Here is an 18948-nt window from a genome sequence, read left to right as displayed (position 1 = left end):
GTTTCTATGAAAAATTTCAAACACACTTTTCTTGAAAACCAGAGGAGCTGGAAAAAAACTAAGCTCAGATTCGTGATCAGCACACCCCATTTACTATAGGGCACCTATTAAACTTGAAACACTTTTTCACGAAGAAAAAAATGTAGGTCTGCGTTACTGAACCACTCTGTTCTTATGTGATGGATAGATTGAAAATTTACTGTGCTGATATAACACTACAAACCTATTTTAGAACTAGACTAGAGGACCCGACAGACGTTGTTCTGTTCAAACTTTGTAAATTGAAAAGTTGAAAAATTTCATTCAACTATCAAGTGTTTGAACCTGTTTGTTGACAAAAATAAGTAAAAAGAAAATGTTTTAAGCTGCTTGGTGTCAGAATGCGCATATTTATTACAACTTTATTTATCTAATGCCCACTGAGCAGCTGTTTTATTAACTATTTTTTCTCGTGTACTTGAGAGATCTTTATAAAATTTATGATTCGTTCCTTTAGCCATACTCAAAGGGTAAAAATCGTCCTCAGATATTATGTGTAAAAAACTAACTACTCATCTAAACAAAACGGCAAATCCTGCTGCAGCGTCCCCCATATGAAATAGAATAAAACAATCAAAAGGACATCATTTGAAAAAATGATAAAGGTAAAAACAGTTCCCTGAATAAGCGAAAATCACTCAAACCCAATATAAAATAAATTCTTCAACTTAAATGACTAAACTCTTTAAAAATCAAAAACAATTCTTTGCATTTTAAAATATTTTGAGAAATAAACGAAAAATACAATAAATTACATTAACAGTAGCTATGCAAACAAATTAAAATGCAAACAAATAATCCCGCAACTCTATTGTTTATGGCCAAAGTCGCCAAGCCACCACGTTACTGTAATCCTGCCGATCAGTGAGCAAAGCGAACTACAACCAATTAGCGGTCCGATCTTTTGAACGAAAACTTTTAAATCCCGCTCTCTCGTTGAGCATTCTCACTTGCTATCTTTCTCTGCGTACTTGAATGAACTTCATATATTTCCAAATTTGTTTTTTCCGCCAAAGATAAAAAGCTTCCACTGCACTGATCTTTTGTGCACAGAACAACGCTGTTGTAATTTATCTGGACGAAAATAAAATTTGCTTCGTGTTTAAATTCCAGTCTTTTCTTTTAACAATGTACTGATTAGTTTGATAATCCTTAAAGTATTCTTGCCATTGGTGCCAAAACTCTGATGGATTTGTGAGCCGAGAAACAAATGTTGCTGAGTACGGTACTTTTGGTTAGTGAAAGAGACCCGATTTCTTATAGTACTTAACTTTAAAATAGTATATCACGGGATCTAAAATCGTTGCTTTCAAGAAATTAAGGCTTCACTCTCTCTACGTTTTACGTATTCTTAATTGACATATCACAGTAGGAAATTTTATTACAAAAAAAAAGAGCTGGCTTTCTTATTGTCCTTTGGCAACGGGTTAAATATTTATTTCAGTTCTCGCTCAACAATCGGTTAAAATAAATATTAATCATTTGGGAGAGATAACCATCAAATATTTAAATTAATTAATTAACAAATATGTTTCAGATTCGATCCATCGCGCTTCTAAAGCATGCTTTCCACAACTTAATTACATACAAAAAATTTGATCAAAATTGGTCCTGCCGTTTAAAAGCCTTATGGTGACAAACGTCCGCACAGAAGATTTTTATATATTAAGACAAGAAGCAAATTAAAAATGTTAATAAGACGAAAGCACAAACCATTTTTTTTCTGCAAAGCATCTTCTCTGCGGCCATTGTACACAATCATTTTTCCACGGTATAAATTTAAAAAACATGGAGGTTCTTTCCCACAAATGACACGGACCTGCAAACAAAATCCATGTTAAAGTTATTCTATGAAAATATGCACAAAAACTAGTGCTGTAGCTAGAAAACATGTTTGGGGGACGCACCTCTTTTTATGGGGTAAGATGTCATGGTTGAGAAATGTTTTTAGATTAAAAAAAAAGTCAGTTTAGATCAATTAGCAAGCGTTAAATTTAAAAAACGGATATTCACTTTTTAAAAGGTGGTTTTAAACAAATTTGAAGCGAATTTGCAAATTTAAATAATTAACATATAATATTTCAGAAGACAGCATACCGCCCCCCCCCCCCCCCCCCAACTACAGCAATAGTGTACATAACACCCTAGAATAGTACACAGAGATATAAGGTTGCAAGCTCTAAAAAAAAGCACAATTTTAAAATTAAAAAAATATAATAATGTATAATAAAGGCACACTTATAAATCTTATAGGGGGAGACACACTTTTAAACTTGTAAGGGAGGGGGACACACATCAAAGTCTATGAATGCACAGATAATAACTGGAAAGCAGAATAAAATTGCAAGTTTTTTTTTTTTTTTAATGCTATTCTTCCTCCAAAACATCTAAACATACGAGTGAAACAAGAGAGTACAGATAGGTGAAAAATTAATATCAACACACATATGGAATGAAAGAAAATCTTTTAATAGGGGTTTTTTGACCATCCTTTGACTGAATTAGAAATCGTATGTGAGTTTGGATGACTTTTTAGAGGTCGTAAATGACATTTAATGGAATATAAAGCCAGTCTTCCTAGAAAGCAGTCTCTAATTCCAAAAGCACATATGGAGCAGGAAAATGAGCACAGAGGTTTGACTTGAAATATCTTGCAAATGTTAAATAATCTTCAAGTAAGCAAACTAAGCGCCATGGGCAAGCTGTTCTATTTCTTTGTCCTGATCTTCACTATTTTTGGAATATTTTAGCACTGTGGAGCCTTGTCTTGATAAAGAAGGCATTCTCCTTGAAATAAAATCTGAGCAAAAGAATGCACCTGATCCCAAGAATTTAGACATAGTGAGCAGCTGTAACATCACCATGCAGGAAAATAAGCAGCCCAAGACTATGTCAAGATATTGCACATCATACCATAAGGGAACCACCTACTTGCTTCATAGTCAGCAAGAGGCTGTCGAGAGAAAATGGCTTTCTCCACCACATAAACATATCTAATTGTATAAAATCTGGTGAAGAATAACTCATCATTCCAGATGACTTGCTTCCACTCTTAAGGAGTTCAGGTTTTGTGTGACATGTCACCTTCGGTTTATGAATTGCAACTCTTCCATTTAAAGCATGATGAAATCCCTTTTGAGGATTTATGCTGAAATGGGAGTCTGGAGAAAACTATTTATCTCTTGACTTTATTTGGGTTAAAGATTGCTTGCTCTTTTGAACCACTATGTGGGCAAACTCTCCTTTATCCCTCACAGAGAGCTTTCTTTTTTGCCCACTATTGCGGTTATGTGTACTTAGCATAGCTGCCAACATATCAACTTTAAAAATCTTACAATGCATGCCGTGAGTGTATTTGTACTATTTTTTAACCAACACACAACAAACCGTTAAAACTAAAAGCATTATGTTTTCAAATCTTTACTTGTAATTAATCAGCACAGAAAAAAAAACTGGATTCACAAAAGAAAAACATAGGATTGCAACAAGCAGTTAGTTTCAAAAAGGCAGGCCTGTGCATTTTTAAGAGTACTAGTGTGCACTTTTAAAATATTCTTTTAGAAGAAACTAATAACTTGCTATATTATCTTACTTTTCTTTCGTAAATTAATGCAATCAGTTGCTTCTGCCGAAACTACTTTAACTGGAACTTAAGCTTTAGTTGTTGACTTAGCAACATTGAAAAATTCTATTTCAATAACTTGCTGTTCTTAATGATTAAAATCTAATCCAGGTTATTATCAGACAGAGAACTGCACAGCTCTGTCATTGTCTTTCTGACACTACTGAATATTCTTTTGCACTCTGCATTTCTGTGAGGTATGGCTAGAATGGGAAGCATAGAAAAGGAGAGCCTTTCATACTTCAATGAACCATCGAAATCAACTAATTTCTTCAAAGCAGCCTATTTTTTATCCATCCTCTCCTACACATTGGGCACAACGTCGAGCAAATCATCTATTTGTACAGAGCGAAATTCACTTTGAAGTTTATCTTAGGTTCTTCATCTGCAGTTTCTCTATTCTTCTGAAGCAATATAACAGGAAACTCATTAAAAAAAAATACCAGAGAACTAAAACTTAATTATTTTACAATTATGCCATAAGATCTTACAAACTTACAGTACCTCCAAAAAACTTGCAATGTAAGGCTAAAACTTACAAGTTGGCAGCTATGACTTAGCCAATGACACATAACCGCATTTAGTGTACACTGTTGTAAGATTGATACAGCACTCCTTACATGCCCTAAAAAATCGACTGTTTCCATCAATGAGCAACTATTGCACCGCATTCCAACAATCATGCTTTTTTCAAAATCTGTCAGGTCAGTCATCATTAAGCTTCTAAAAACATGGTAAACAAAGGCAACACATTCTTTTGACTGCTCTTGACCAACTAATAGCTTACCTTTCATAATCACTAGAGGCTAGAATTGTAAAGTAACACGCATGTTCCACTTTGAAATGAACCTCGCCTTTTTCATGGGTGTCCCTATTATTTTGTCGCTCATTTGTAAAATCCTATTTAGTAAAATAATCAAAGCAAACAATTACTAACATGTGGTCCTTTTTCTTCATTTAACTCAATTGTCATTAAAGCAGAAGCCCCTTTTTCAGTAATGGTAGAGTTTTCACCTTGCCAAAAAAAATACGCCCATCTTTTCCTACCAACAAAAGAATGTCTGGATGTCTCCCCTTTTAACGTCCTGCCTGAAACAAAAAATATTATACATTCCATTTAGAAATACTTTTATTTTTATAGAGAAAATATACTAAAGATAACAGATCACAACCATCAAAACACATAAATTTATTACTAAAAAGGAGAAAAGATAATGGCTAAAATAAGGATGAATAGACATGCCTCATTTTCCAATAGATAATAATGTACCTTTTGCTCAGGGGATTGTCAATTTCTGAAAGAACAACTATTATTGCGATATCCAAGCACAGTAGAGAAAAAAAAGCTTCAAATAATTCTAAATTTAATCTCATAGCTTAGTCTATATTTTTGATTTCAATTCAACATTGCAGTAGTTACAAACATTTAATAAATATACATTGTATACAAAAGTTATAAATCAATAACACCATCATACATTTAAAAAAAAGAGCCATTTTAAACAATAAGATTGTGATATAGTAATCACATATATTTTCATCGATTCGCGTTTTTATTTCCTGTGTTCGCATTTTCTATTATTTAATGGCGTCTTTGCAGAGTTTTTGGCGGCCATGTTTTGCCTTCTTCTTCCCGCGATGTGCTGTTCTCCCGCCTTTTTCGCTCATTGGCTGTAGGTGTGATCAGGGTTTGGTGATGTCATTTTCCCGCGTTCCCATTCGCTGTGCTAAGTGACGCCGCGTATGAATATCTGCTTTTCACGCAACCGTGTGGGGTTTTAGCTGAGATGTTTCGGAAAATTTCGTGAGTAGTCGGGTGCTAGCGGTGACATGTGAAGGAGCGTTTTGTTCGTGAGGAGCGCGGACACTTGGCGTGTGAAAGGTCCTACAAAATGACGATGATGAATCTTGATGCATCTGCTTGCAAAATGCTGTGAATAGATAAGTAATCACACAGGAGCTATAGAGCCCTGTTTAATGCAACAAATGTCGGTTTAGTTCCGAATTTGACCCATTATTTAGCCATGATGTTACTCCAAAAATGAAAGATGTTCGCGTCCACGTTGAAGTAGCTCCGATCCCGCACTGACAAAAATCATGTTTTTTTACATTTTGACCCTTGTTTAAGATCAAAGAGGCAGGCGATGTATATGTATCTGGTGAAACCATGATAATAGAAGCGGTATGTGCGGTCGACATGGAATTTAGTTCCGACTCCCGCAGCACCATTTTCTTTGTAAGAAAGGAGATTCACACATTCTTCGCTGTGGCATAGTAGCCAGCTCGATGTTGGTTCTACATCATCTCCCTCGCTGATGTCACTAAGATGAATTCCTGGGCTGTAACAAGTCGCACCGTTTTTTGTCTCCCCATGTGCAATGCACATCCCTCTGCTGTGACAACCTGAATCCCTTCAATAGACTGGACTTAGAGCTTAACCTACCTTGTTTTTTTTTTACATTTTTATCTTTTTAAATCCATTCCATGTTTTGCAAAGTTTTGATTACTCCGCGGGAGCTCCCTGGGATCTTGGTGTTCGTCGTGTAAATGATGGTGATTGGAATAAATCTTCAGGTGTGACGTGCAAAAATTGTGTGTTTTTTTTTTTTTTTTTTTGAGTTAACAACATTGGGGTAAGTCAAACTTTTTCTCTTTGAGTTCTACGTAGGCACCAAACATTGAGACGTCCTGGAGTTTTGCAAAAACAGTTTATGTATGATCGGCCTAAATTTTTTCCTCATTTTTTTTTTTTTTTGTTTAAGTTGGTGGTTCCTTTTCTGACAATTTGAAATTTAACCACTTTTCCACCACAAAGATGATTTAAGGTGTGTTGGCATTCTCTAGTTAATGGATTGTTCTTACCCTCTTTAGCCCAGTTCCTATGGTGAATGCATGTCATTCTTAAAACTGACCTCGTTTTTCCCCAACGCTAGCAATAAGAATGGCTACAATAGCTATCTTGTTTACTAGATAAAAGTCGGAAACAACGTTTCAAAGCACAAACAAAAGATAGAAAAGTTTAAAATGCAAACATGTTTCGGAGGCAATAGCCTCCTTCTTCAGTGCAAAGCAAGCAAAAGGGATGGAACATGATCATAGGAGAGTTTGAATACAAAAGGGGACCAATCAGATCTCAACGAGTGCTGAGGCATGATTTGATGTATCAGAATATGTAAATTTGAACCCATCCATTAAGATTGGAGGGATATGCGGAACCGCAAAAGACTCACTGCAAAGATTATTTAAATTTCTGTGAACATAAAAGGCTTCCAGAAAATCTAATTCCCCTACATTTGTAGGTCTGCAAATAATCTTGGCTTATGAAAAAACAAAATGATGTCCTCTATTCCAACAAGGTTTGGCAATCGCAGATTTGTTTAGTTCAAGCCTCTGAAACATGTTTGCATTTTAAACTATTAAATCTTCTATTTGTACTTTTAAACGCCGTTTCCGACTTTTATCTATTTCTTGCACAAAACTCATGCTTTTTATCTTGTTTACTGTTGGTCTAATTATCTAGCTAATATAATGGTTTTTGGTGGTGGAGCATCAAAGTCAAAGGGGAAAAAAGACATTAAAAATGAAAAAAAAAAAAAAAAATCTCATGCTGCAAAAGCTGTAGTTATTTCTAAAAATGAATTTAAATCACATTAGCTGACATATGCAAAGCAGTCATGCTCTAAATTTATAAAGTAATAGTGTTTGCCCTTTATTAAAATCACATTCATAACAAGAACATTTGATTTTATAACTGGCACACCTACAGTTAAAAAAAAGGTTTTACACCTTAAAAACTACCGAAAAGAAATGGATTACTTTTCTTAAATATTTTTTCTTAATCGTTTTAAAATGCAGTTGACATTTTAAATAAATATGAGGTACAATTTTTTATACCTCCTTTTTGCTCTGGAAGTGCATCATTTGACATCAAGTGGTTTTCATCAATTGAAGATGGAAAATTTGGCTCGGATATTTCCTCTTCTGAGAGCAATTCCTCCATTTCTTGGTGTGACATAACTTTGGAATTTATTATGTCAGTTGCCATTTTTAACATATCATACCTGTCATTCTCAATTTTTAACATATACTCTCCGAAAGCTTAATTTTATAAAATGGAAATAGTGAACTTATTAAAGGAAAGTTTTGACAGGTGTTGATATTGTAATGACTCTGTTTCTCAAGATTTGATTTTTAAAAGAAGCTGATTTTATAAACCAAAAATTTTATAAGTGGCAGTTGCAGTGCAGTGAAAGGATCATACTGCTTGATTTAAAAAAGCAAAGAGCATTTCCACTGCCTTCATTAGGTGTTATACACAAAATGCCTACTTTCAAAAAACAAACATAGTCAAAGTCTTAAATGTAGACTCGATTCCTGTTCTTTTTGGTTGACAGCAAAACACTCTACTGACTGAGCCATCCAATTTTCCCTTTTAACCCCTTCCCGCTCGCTCCCGTGAAAATACAGTGCTGGGGTTTCAACTTACATCTCTTGCTCCTGTGATATTGCCATGCTGGGGTGTGCAATATTAACACGACGAAACTATTAAAACCAATTCATTTATTTTGCCTGGAATACATTTTATTTCGCTCTTTATACACTAGACAGCCATTTTAAATGTAATTGTAGATTTTAAATGTAATTGCAGAGATGAAGAAAGGAAATTTGGTACTAACTTACCAGATTGTGACGTTGGCCTCTGTGTCTCAAGCTTTGAAATTTACCACACAAGAAAAATTTACTTATCTTTACGTATATTACACAAAAGATTAATGAAATTCTTTTTTGATGTTTAAAAGACGTATTTATTAAATTTTCACTGCTTGCTTGTTGACTTTTCATAAAATTTTAAATTTTTTTAAAATTTCAATCTAAAAAATATTGAAAATGAAAAATTGAATGCACATGTTGTTCATACACTTATTTTTATATCATTTTTTTAAATAAAAAAATAGACACTTTTATGACCGCTTTCTTGAAAATTATCCGATCGTTAAGGAGTTAACAATGTAAGCAGAAAGTTTCAATTTACTCGAACCAATGCATCCAGTTTTTTAGAGTGTACTTTCTTTTAAATGCACAAAATTAAAACTGGGTGTTCTGCCAAAAGCGGAGCAATAAAATGACACCTTACTTATAAAGTTTGATGATGAATTATGGAAGTTATGGCATTTCTTACCTCCCCCACCAAAAGAAAAACCACACTTGAGACATAAAATATATGATGGTTAAAAACTTGTCAACTAACTTTTTACCAAAACATCTGAATAGCAATTAATAGTTCAATTTTTTCCGCTTGATCAAAATTTTGTTAAAGGAGACATTATTAATCAAACGGCTTTAGAAAAACTCAACAGAGAACAAATTATCTCTAAAAAACAACGCACTCACCAGTATTGCTAATCATGTACTGCCATCGGACAACATATGTGTCAGAATTATGGAATTGGCCCCAACTCTCTTCTAACAAGGACTTGTAACCATACTCTGAAATATGCCAAAGTTTGAGAGAAATGGTTGAGATTCGAAAATGGCGTCGCTCTTTCTCGTCGTGGTACTCCAAACCACGGCCAACGTGACTATTCTCCAATATTGTGTCTGGTTCTTCAGTATCACTTTCTAACAAGCTCTTATAGTCACATGGCTTCAGATCTGATATATTTAAAGGAATCGTTCCATTCTGCAAAAGGAAAATAAATAATTATTTTAAGTTGATATCTATATAAGGGTCATTCTTCAAAAAGTGAAACTTTTCTGTTACACAACTTTTACAGTAAAAACTTGAAGGAACAATTCATTTAACAATACTTTTTGATTTCATCAAAAATATATCTATTTAAACCTGCCAACAATTTTTTAATAATAATTTTTGGTTTACAACATGTGAATTCTCACCTCTGGCATGACACACACCTTGTGTGACTGTTTATGTTACTCAACACTTATTAAATTAAAAGTATATACTTATTTATTTAATACTCCTTGCACAAGTGTCTCCAATACTAATTGTTTAAGTATATTTAATTTTTTAATATTGTGTTGCAGTTCGTTTTAGTAGGATAAGGAATCATGTCACACAATAAATTCTCACCTCCGTTACTTAAACACAAAATGCCATTCCTCATTTACACATGGCAGTAATGACATCAAATTTTATTTTCCACGAAACAAGGGAACCCCCTTGTTTATTTTCAGCCATAGTTGAAGTGGTGAGATTTTTGTCTAAAAACAAGATTTTGCTTTAAAAACTTAGTGTGGTTATTCTAACTTTTCACTTCCGTGAACTTGAACTTCAGGGATGTAAATTGATGTGAAAAATAAAGTGAACAAGTTTTCATATGCTTAACATGAGTAGATTGTAGCAACGAAGAAAAAAAAAGTTTTCCATGAAAATGTATCTATTAGGCCTATATTAATGGAAAATTCCTCACATCTGTGAAAGATGTCATTATTTCTGAAGTGAAAATAAATGATGGAGGGGAAATACATCAATCTTAGGCATTCTAACAAAATTATAAATTGGCAATATACACTCAAATTGACTAAACACTATTTTTTACACATTTGAACTTAAAAGATAACTACTAATTAAGCCATTCTTTAATTAAAAGAGCTTAATATTAGATTCCCACCTATCATTAAAACAGCTCATTGTTTTTGCACAATTAACAAAATTACTACTTTGATATTAAATTGGCCTTTATTTTTAAAGATTAAAAGTTTTTCTTTTTTTTTTCTTTTCTGTGAACAAGGCAATTTTTATTTTTTTTTTTTTTTAAATTTATGAGTAAAATAATTGGAACTTAGCTGGGTGCTTCTAGTAGGAAACACTTTCATATAAGAATTTAAAAAAAAGAAAACAAAAGGTTTCGAAATCAAAAAATATTTACGTTCAAAAGTTACGTTTTCTGGAGAATGACCCATAAATAAAAAAGATAATATGTATGTACTAGCTGCGTCGCCCGGCTTTTAACGGTCTACCTCCAAAATAAAAGTTATGTCAAGTGACACGTGTTCAACAATCAGGCTTGAACAAAAAAAATTAATAAGTAAAAAAAAATCAGTAAAATTTTGCAGCAGATTGCGGAAAAATAATCAGAAAGGAAACATTTTAAATCCTCTGATTACAGGAAAAGCCTCAAAACAAAAGTCAGAATTTTATTTTTTCATATTCAAGAAAACAAATGGCAACAGATATTTCTTCTCAATGATTTCCTTCACCACTACAAATTTTAATAAAAGCATTGTTACTGAAAGTTGAGTTGGAGCACTGAATAACCATTCAGTGCTTCAATGGAAAGCCTTCAAAAATTAGGGATTTTATGTCAAAATCCAAGTATCATAATTAATAGTTTTTAATTGATATATCCATTAATTATTATTGGAGGACTGTGAAAATTAGCCAAACATAAAGACGGGAAAATTACGAATCTATCGATACCTGGTTTGATGGTCAGTTCACTGGCGTTCGGGAGAAGTAACTCGGACATAGATACATAGGTACATATGTAGATACATATGCTCAGATTTTAATAATATAAGATGTTCCCAACACAAATCCATAGTTTATATTGGGTCTCCAACAAATTTGGCAGAGGTGTACTTGGGCTACCGAGAAGGAAAGCAGGGGTTTTTCCAATGCCAAAAAGGTACCAAACAGTTTCCATTTTAATTTCTGGACATGAAAATGGCTCTTTTTGTATGAAATAATTTAAAAATTCCATGATAAATTTCAATGAGTAATTCAGGGGTAAAAGTGACCGACTTGTCACATATAGGACATTTTCCACAAAAAATATAGGACAAATATAGGACACATTATATGAATAATTTTGCTATGAAAAAAGAAATAATACATATCATATATTATTTATAATGATGATATTATGATATAATACATGTCATATATTATTTAGTTATTCTTATCAATGATTTTGTTAAAAAAACCCTTGAACAAAATTATAACTTACATCTGAAATGAATTTCTTATAGTTGAAAGAATAATTTTTGAAAAAAATGTACTTTACAGTAAATAACTAAACAAAATTTGAACAAAGATAATTTTTATTTTTTCTTTCTCACTCATGACCCAAGTACTAATTCCACTGTTCTTTGGTTTTATATCTAAAATGAACCCTTTACCACTTGTATTAAGAACAAACAGAGCTTGAGAAGGATCCTTCTCACGTTTTACAGAATTTTCTTTGTGCTTGAATGTTTTAGCATGCTGCTTCAATTGCGAAAATCCACTATTGCTTATGAGCACTGAACAGTTGCAAAAATGGCAAAAAGCGGTAAAATCATCTTTCCCTTTAGTGCACCTTGCATCAAAATTTGTACAATTAATGTCCTCCTGGTTCAACCCCTCCACACGAAATTTTGTTAAGCGATGCAATTTTGCAATTATAATTCAACTTATTACAACAAACTACATTTTAACATCATAAGGAACTAACACTCCACGATCCCAAAATTCCACAAAAAGAAAAGATTGCAAAAAAGAATATAAGAACATTCCGTTTAGAAAATGCACTGAACACAAAATATACCAACGAAAACCATGATGGAAAACAAAACAAACGGCTGTTGCCCAAAAAAAAAAAAACATTCTAAAACCAACTACAGATTTAGTTCTCGAAACTCCACCCACTGTAGAGTGACGTCACATTGCTGTAGCCAATGAGAGAAGATGCCTGTCGTAGGATTTACTCAGTTGAGTTTCTGGGGATATTTCGATAATTGGGAATCTGGCACAGTAGTTGTCTTATTTTTAGCGTAAATAATTTTATTTTGGTAACCCTGCTGATTTATAGTAACCCTATGTGAATAGATGTTTCCTTTCTCTTTGTTTAGATTTGCAATGAAAAATACCTCTTGTGCAGGTGCTGGAGCCAAAAACTGACGCCAATTAAGAATGATCGCCAGATTCCCAACTATCGAAATCTTCCCAAGTTTTTTTATTTAAATTCGTTTGGGCACGTACTTTCAGCGAAAAATCCGATGTCAGAAAATTTATTTACTGTTCCTTTTAAAAGATATAATGGGTAAAAAATGGGAATATAGGAAATATACGACATTTTTCAAAAATATAGGAAATATAGGACGATTTTGATGCTTTTTTTTTGAAAATATAGGAAATATAGGATATATAGGACTACGTGAAATACACCGCCAGCTCAGTCAATTCCAGCCGAGGACTGCAGTTTCGTGCTTATTAGCACTCATCAGCCCGGCATAGGAAAGTGACTGAGCTGGAGATGGAAAACCTCTTATGGAAGCCAAGAGTGCGAAACAAACTGGTAGCTAATATAGAATTAGCAGACCAGACGAGTGACCGAAGCAATGGTTCGGTTCAACTCGAAGATTGATCGCGCGGCAAGGTGTATTCAGTGAATTACCGCCCATTAGCCAGGGCTAAAGCAGAAATACGTGAAATACACCGCCAGCTCAGTCAATTCCAGCCGAGGACTGCAGTTTCGTGCTTATTAGCACTCATCAGCCCGGCATAGGAAAGTGACTGAGCTGGAGATGGAAAACCTCTTATGGAAGCCAAGAGTGCGAAACAAACTGGTAGCTAATATAGAATTAGCAGACCAGACGAGTGACCGAAGCAATGGTTCGGTTCAACTCGAAGATTGATCGCGCGGCAAGGTGTATTCAGTGAATTACCGCCCATTAGCCAGGGCTAAAGCAGAAATACGTGAAATACACCGCCAGCTCAGTCAATTCCAGCCGAGGACTGCAGTTTCGTGCTTATTAGCACTCATCAGCCCGGCATAGGAAAGTGACTGAGCTGGAGATGGAAAACCTCTTATGGAAGCCAAGAGTGCGAAACAAACTGGTAGCTAATATAGAATTAGCAGACCAGACGAGTGACCGAAGCAATGGTTCGGTTCAACTCGAAGATTGATCGCGCGGCAAGGTGTATTCAGTGAATTACCGCCCATTAGCCAGGGCTAAAGCAGAAATACGTGAAATACACCGCCAGCTCAGTCAATTCCAGCCGAGGACTGCAGTTTCGTGCTTATTAGCACTCATCAGCCCGGCATAGGAAAGTGACTGAGCTGGAGATGGAAAACCTCTTATGGAAGCCAAGAGTGCGAAACAAACTGGTAGCTAATATAGAATTAGCAGACCAGACGAGCAACCGAAGCAATGGTTCAGTTCAACTCGAAGATTGATCGCGCGGCAAGGTGTATTCAGTGAATTACAGCCCATTAGCCAGGGCTAAAGCAGAAATACGTGAAATACACCGCCAGCTCAGTCAATTCCAGCCGAGGACTGCAGTTTCGTGCTTATTAGCACTCATCAGCCCGGCATAGGAAAGTGACTGAGCTGGAGATGGAAAACCTCTTATGGAAGCCAAGAGTGCGAAACAAACTGGTAGCTAATATAGAATTAGCAGACCAGACGAGTGACCGAAGCAATGGTTCGGTTCAACTCGAAGATTGATCACGCGGCAAGGTGTATTCAGTGAATTACCGCCCATTAGCCAGGGCTAAAGCAGAAATACGTGAAATACACCGCCAGCTCAGTCAATTCCAGCCGAGGACTGCAGTTTCGTGCTTATTAGCACTCATCAGCCCGGCATAGGAAAGTGACTGAGCTGGAGATGGAAAACCTCTTATGGAAGCCAAGAGTGCGAAACAAACTGGTAGCTAATATAGAATTAGCAGACCAGACGAGTGACCGAAGCAATGGTTCGGTTCAACTCGAAGATTGATCGCGCGGCAAGGTGTATTCAGTGAATTACCGCCCATTAGCCAGGGCTAAAGCAGAAATAGCCCTGGCTAATGGGCGGTAATTCACTGAATACACCTTGCCGCGCGATCAATCTTCGAGTTGAACCGAACCATTGCTTCGGTCACTCGTCTGGTCTGCTAATTCTATATTAGCTACCAGTTTGTTTCGCACTCTTGGCTTCCATAAGAGGTTTTCCATCTCCAGCTCAGTCACTTTCCTATGCCGGGCTGATGAGTGCTAATAAGCACGAAACTGCAGTCCTCGGCTGGAATTGACTGAGCTGGCGGTGTATTTCACGTATTTCTGCTTTAGCCCTGGCTAATGGGCGGTAATTCACTGAATATATAGGACTACTTCGAGCCCTAGTAATTTAAATGAATGATCGAAGTAGATTTACTTCCTTCCGATTTCAAAACCACCAGGTTGTAAAATCACCAGGACAAAAGTTACCAGCATTTATTTAAGTAAAAGAACATCAACACTAAATTGGAAATTTTTATCATCTGCCACGAGATCAGTTTTAATTAGCACGAATAAAATCATTGAAAAGAAAGACCTGTTGCCATTTTTCTCTTGATTATGAACAAAAAAAATCTTGCTTTTGTTTTGAGGCTTTCTTGTAATCGGAGGATGTAAGATGTTTCCTTTTTGGTTATTTTTCTGCAATCTGCCAGGAAATTTTACAGATTTGTTTTTTGTTCAAGCCTGATTGCCACGCGTCACTTGATATAACTTTTATTTTCGAGGTAGACCATACAAAGCCGGGGGATGTAGCTACTTTATGAATAAAACACAGTAAGATCTAAGTATTTACATCTGCTATGATTATGAAAGTCATTTGAATTTTGAAAAATTGAATAAAATGTTTTGATTAATGAGCTTTGGTTCAGCAGCTAAATTTTGTGAACTTTAAAATCTCCAGCAAAATTACCACATTTAAAATGAAGTTTCTTCTCTATTGGTGCCAGCAGGTTGATGTTAAATGCTATAAACTGGACTTGTGTAATAATCCATATATTAAGGACAACACTTGGGAAACATAAGAAATAATACTAATCAGTTAATCATAAATCATATTGAGACTTCTTGAAAGAGGATAAATGACATTGGAATGCCATTCTGATTAATATGAATGCAGCTTCACAGTAATATATAAAGACGTCCCTCGTATAACAGGGTTAATTCGTTCTGTGTAATATCGAACCAGTGTTATACAAGACTTTTTTTAAATAACTTTTTAACTTATTTTTTACACTAAGTAATCATGTAAATAGTAAAAAACATGTCAATATATATTGTGTTCTATCAAAGGCATGTTTCAACCATGTTGTATTGAAACCAAGTTTCATAAAAACAAAGTAAAAACTTATTAGAATTATTATCAAACATTAACATAATGTATTAAACAAAAATGAAATAACATCTTTTTAAAATTTAACTTTCGTGTCACATCAAAACCTTTAAGCATTAAATTCGAATTTTGGTACCGTGTAATATCAAAATTATACTATAATAATAGCAAATTTTGTACTGTGTAATATCGTAACCGTGTTGTACAAGTACCGTGTTATACGAGGGAAGCCTGTATAAGTAAAAGCAATCTTACTTTTGTACTATTCTGGAAATTTTTCTGAGTAATGAGAGGGTGTATATTTGGCCAGTCAAAAAACTTTTCTTTAAAAAGAACAGGTTCTCTGTGTTGACTTGTTTTAACAAATTTTGCCCATGACGGTCTTTTTTTATCTTGATTTTTTATTTCACCTTCTAAAAAGAAAAGGGGACACAAAAAGTAAACAAAACTATGAAAGTAAAAATGCAAAAACAAATGAGAAAAGACTTATAACAGTACCTGTATTAACAGAAAATTCTGAAATGGAAATTGCCCCTGCTAAATTTAAGCTATCTATTTTACCTATAGCTCATAATTTTTTGTAAGTACACTCAATATTTGAAACTCAACTTCTTAAAGGCAACTACAATCAAATCTTGTTTTCAAGTCAGCTGTGACACTTCTTATTCTCATTTTACGTGGAGCAATTATTTAACTGTGATTAGTTCAAAATTCAATGTAGATCACAGATAAATAGTACACTTAATATATTAAATAAATGAAGCAGTAATTTAAAATTAGCAGTAAATAGAGTTAATGTAATTTGACAATGTTAAATAAATAAAATGCCAAACTTAATCTGAATTGTTTTTATATTTAAAACCAAAAGGCTTCACCTAAAAATTGGCTATTATTACGGGCGATGTTATGCAAAAATGAATCAACCCCATCAATCAGCTGATTGAGTTTAAAGTCAAACATTAATGTCCAGTTTCATAGAAGTTGGTTGGCATTTTGCTCATTAGATAAATAGTATGTAAATAACTCATTTTTGCATAACAGAGCTCATGTAACCACTACTAATTTAGTTAATATTTTATTCAGTTAAAAAATTACAACATCAAAATATTGCACCAGCTGCATAAATCTATTTTTAAACATTCATCATGACACCAACAAATTGTTTGATTTTGTAATATAACAGTTCTTCAATGTTTAAAAATTGGCTTGAAAATTTTTTTTCACTATCATTATTCTTCTATCTTTACCTTTTCACAGATCTCACCATATATAAGTGAAGTGTACACCAGCACTTATGCAATAAAAATTTGCAGATGCCAAACATGCTGTTTCTCCAGCAATATTTTACATATATATATATATATATATATATATATATATATATATATATATGTAATATGAAAAATCCTTTGCTAGGCCTTTTCCATATTAAGTTCTGTTCACTTATATGTCAGCGCATATGAGTCACTGACATTATTTATTACACACTTAAATGCTTCTCATACCATATATGGCTATGTTCTGGGCTCAGATGAGATTCCCCTTAAAGTACCTACCAGACACTTTTTTTCCCTCCAGACTTAAGCCAGCCTCTGTCTGCGGTGCAAAGCCCAATAATATTTCGTTATTGCAATCTGCTCCTCCTATATAGATCACGTGCGATCACATGATCGAGGGATAATTATCTGTAACCTTTTAATGATATTCCCTATATAAAAATCGTGGCACAACTAAACAAGTTGGTTAGTTAAGAGAAGTTCCTGCTGCCATATTCCATGTAAAAATAAAGATGTGATTAGTGAATGTAGCTCTGTCCTCTTCCTACGTGGTAGATTATCACGCCACAACACTGCAACTTGCGAAAACAAGATTCGTAATAAGAACCGAGCGGCGGTTCTTACAAGCCGGTAGGATGATAAATGAGGGCAGAGGTGTAGCATTTTAAAATTTTTACAGCATTGAGTGATTTGCGTAAGATAATACCATGCTTCATCCGCAAGAGGATTTTTTGCTTCAAGACATCGAAACAGTATCGTTCGGAGTTAACCGCTAACAACAGTGAAACCACTTCAGAATATCCTAAGAAAGAAAAAGAAAGTTTTAAGTGCCAGATGGAGACCAGAGATCATTTCAGTGGAACTCCTGCGAAGATTTTTCCGAGTGTTGGTGCTCAGCGCATCTGTTGAATGTGTGTGTGTGACCCATCCAGGGTGCGAAAGCATCATTAGAATCCACTTGCTGGTGATAAATTGTGCCACCATATGGTTTACTGTGATGATCAGATGAAAGGGGCCTCGCTCGTTGAAAGTTCGATTTGCAAGGATCTCTTGTGTGTTTTTTTCCCTTTCGTTCAATTGAAATCTTGAGATCAGGCTGGTGATTCAGTTACATTTTTTTTTAGATTTCGGAATATGATACTTTTACTTTCTTGAAATAAGTATTTTCGTTCATATTGTGTTTTCTAGGGAAAGGTTTTCATGATCTCTTTGCATTAATTATGGTTAATATGTATAATATTTATCGGCCAAGCTCTTTAAAAGGCTCATGCCGTTATGGTAGTATTTTGTTTGGTTGCCAAAAATGTTTCATGTAATGTAAATGTGTTTTCTGTTCTGATTTAAAGTAAGATAGTCTCTTTTGTGGTACTATTTTTATATGTCTTTAATTTGTAGCACTTGATAAAATTTTACTAAATAATTTGAATATGAATGTGGAAAGTAGAAGAAATGCTTTAAAGTTTGGTGAAATTAGAGATAATGATATTGCGTAGTGGCAAAACTAGTCAAAACTTTGAAATAGAAAATGACCCAGAAATAGTCCCTTCTAATAAAAATAATTCAAAAATGGAAAACAAAGAATCAAATCAAAAAGATGCGGAAACTCAAGCTGAGGTATCGCCTGAATTAAACGTAAATTTCACATATGCGGAAGGCCAAACTGTTACTGAGAGAATGCAAGAACTAAATTTAGCCGGGATTTCTGCTTCTGAAAATGAAGCAAAACAAACAAATACGGGTAGCAATCCAGAAATCTTATTGTTTGAGCCAGAGTTGGGAATAAATTTTTCAGCTTGGTTAGCTCATTTTAACCAACAAACGAACCTAAATAAATTAAACGATAGCTGGAAGTTAAAAAATTTTCAGAAATTTATTCGCGGATCCGCCTTAAAAATCTATATTAATCAATGTTTGTG

At 34.4% G+C, this 18948-nt stretch overlaps 1 protein-coding gene across 1 annotated transcript in view; it reads right to left on the bottom strand.

Annotated features, from left to right (window-relative positions):
- Window positions 1-18948, bottom strand: part of LOC129216602 (supervillin-like) — a 101788-nt gene that overhangs the window by 41785 nt on the left and 41055 nt on the right. The window contains exons 11-13 of the mRNA XM_054850818.1: window positions 16011-16168; window positions 9053-9341; window positions 2953-3032 (exon numbers count right to left, since the gene is read on the bottom strand). Coding sequence (XP_054706793.1) covers window positions 2953-3032; window positions 9053-9341; window positions 16011-16168 — 527 coding nt within the window. The remainder of the gene's footprint in view (window positions 1-2952; window positions 3033-9052; window positions 9342-16010; window positions 16169-18948) is intronic.

Source organism: Uloborus diversus, chromosome 2, assembly GCF_026930045.1.
Source record: "Uloborus diversus isolate 005 chromosome 2, Udiv.v.3.1, whole genome shotgun sequence".
NCBI classification, from domain to species: Eukaryota; Metazoa; Arthropoda; class Arachnida; order Araneae; family Uloboridae; genus Uloborus; species Uloborus diversus.
Note: the sequence above shows the minus strand (reverse complement) of the source record. Positions and strands in the feature narration are given on the sequence as shown.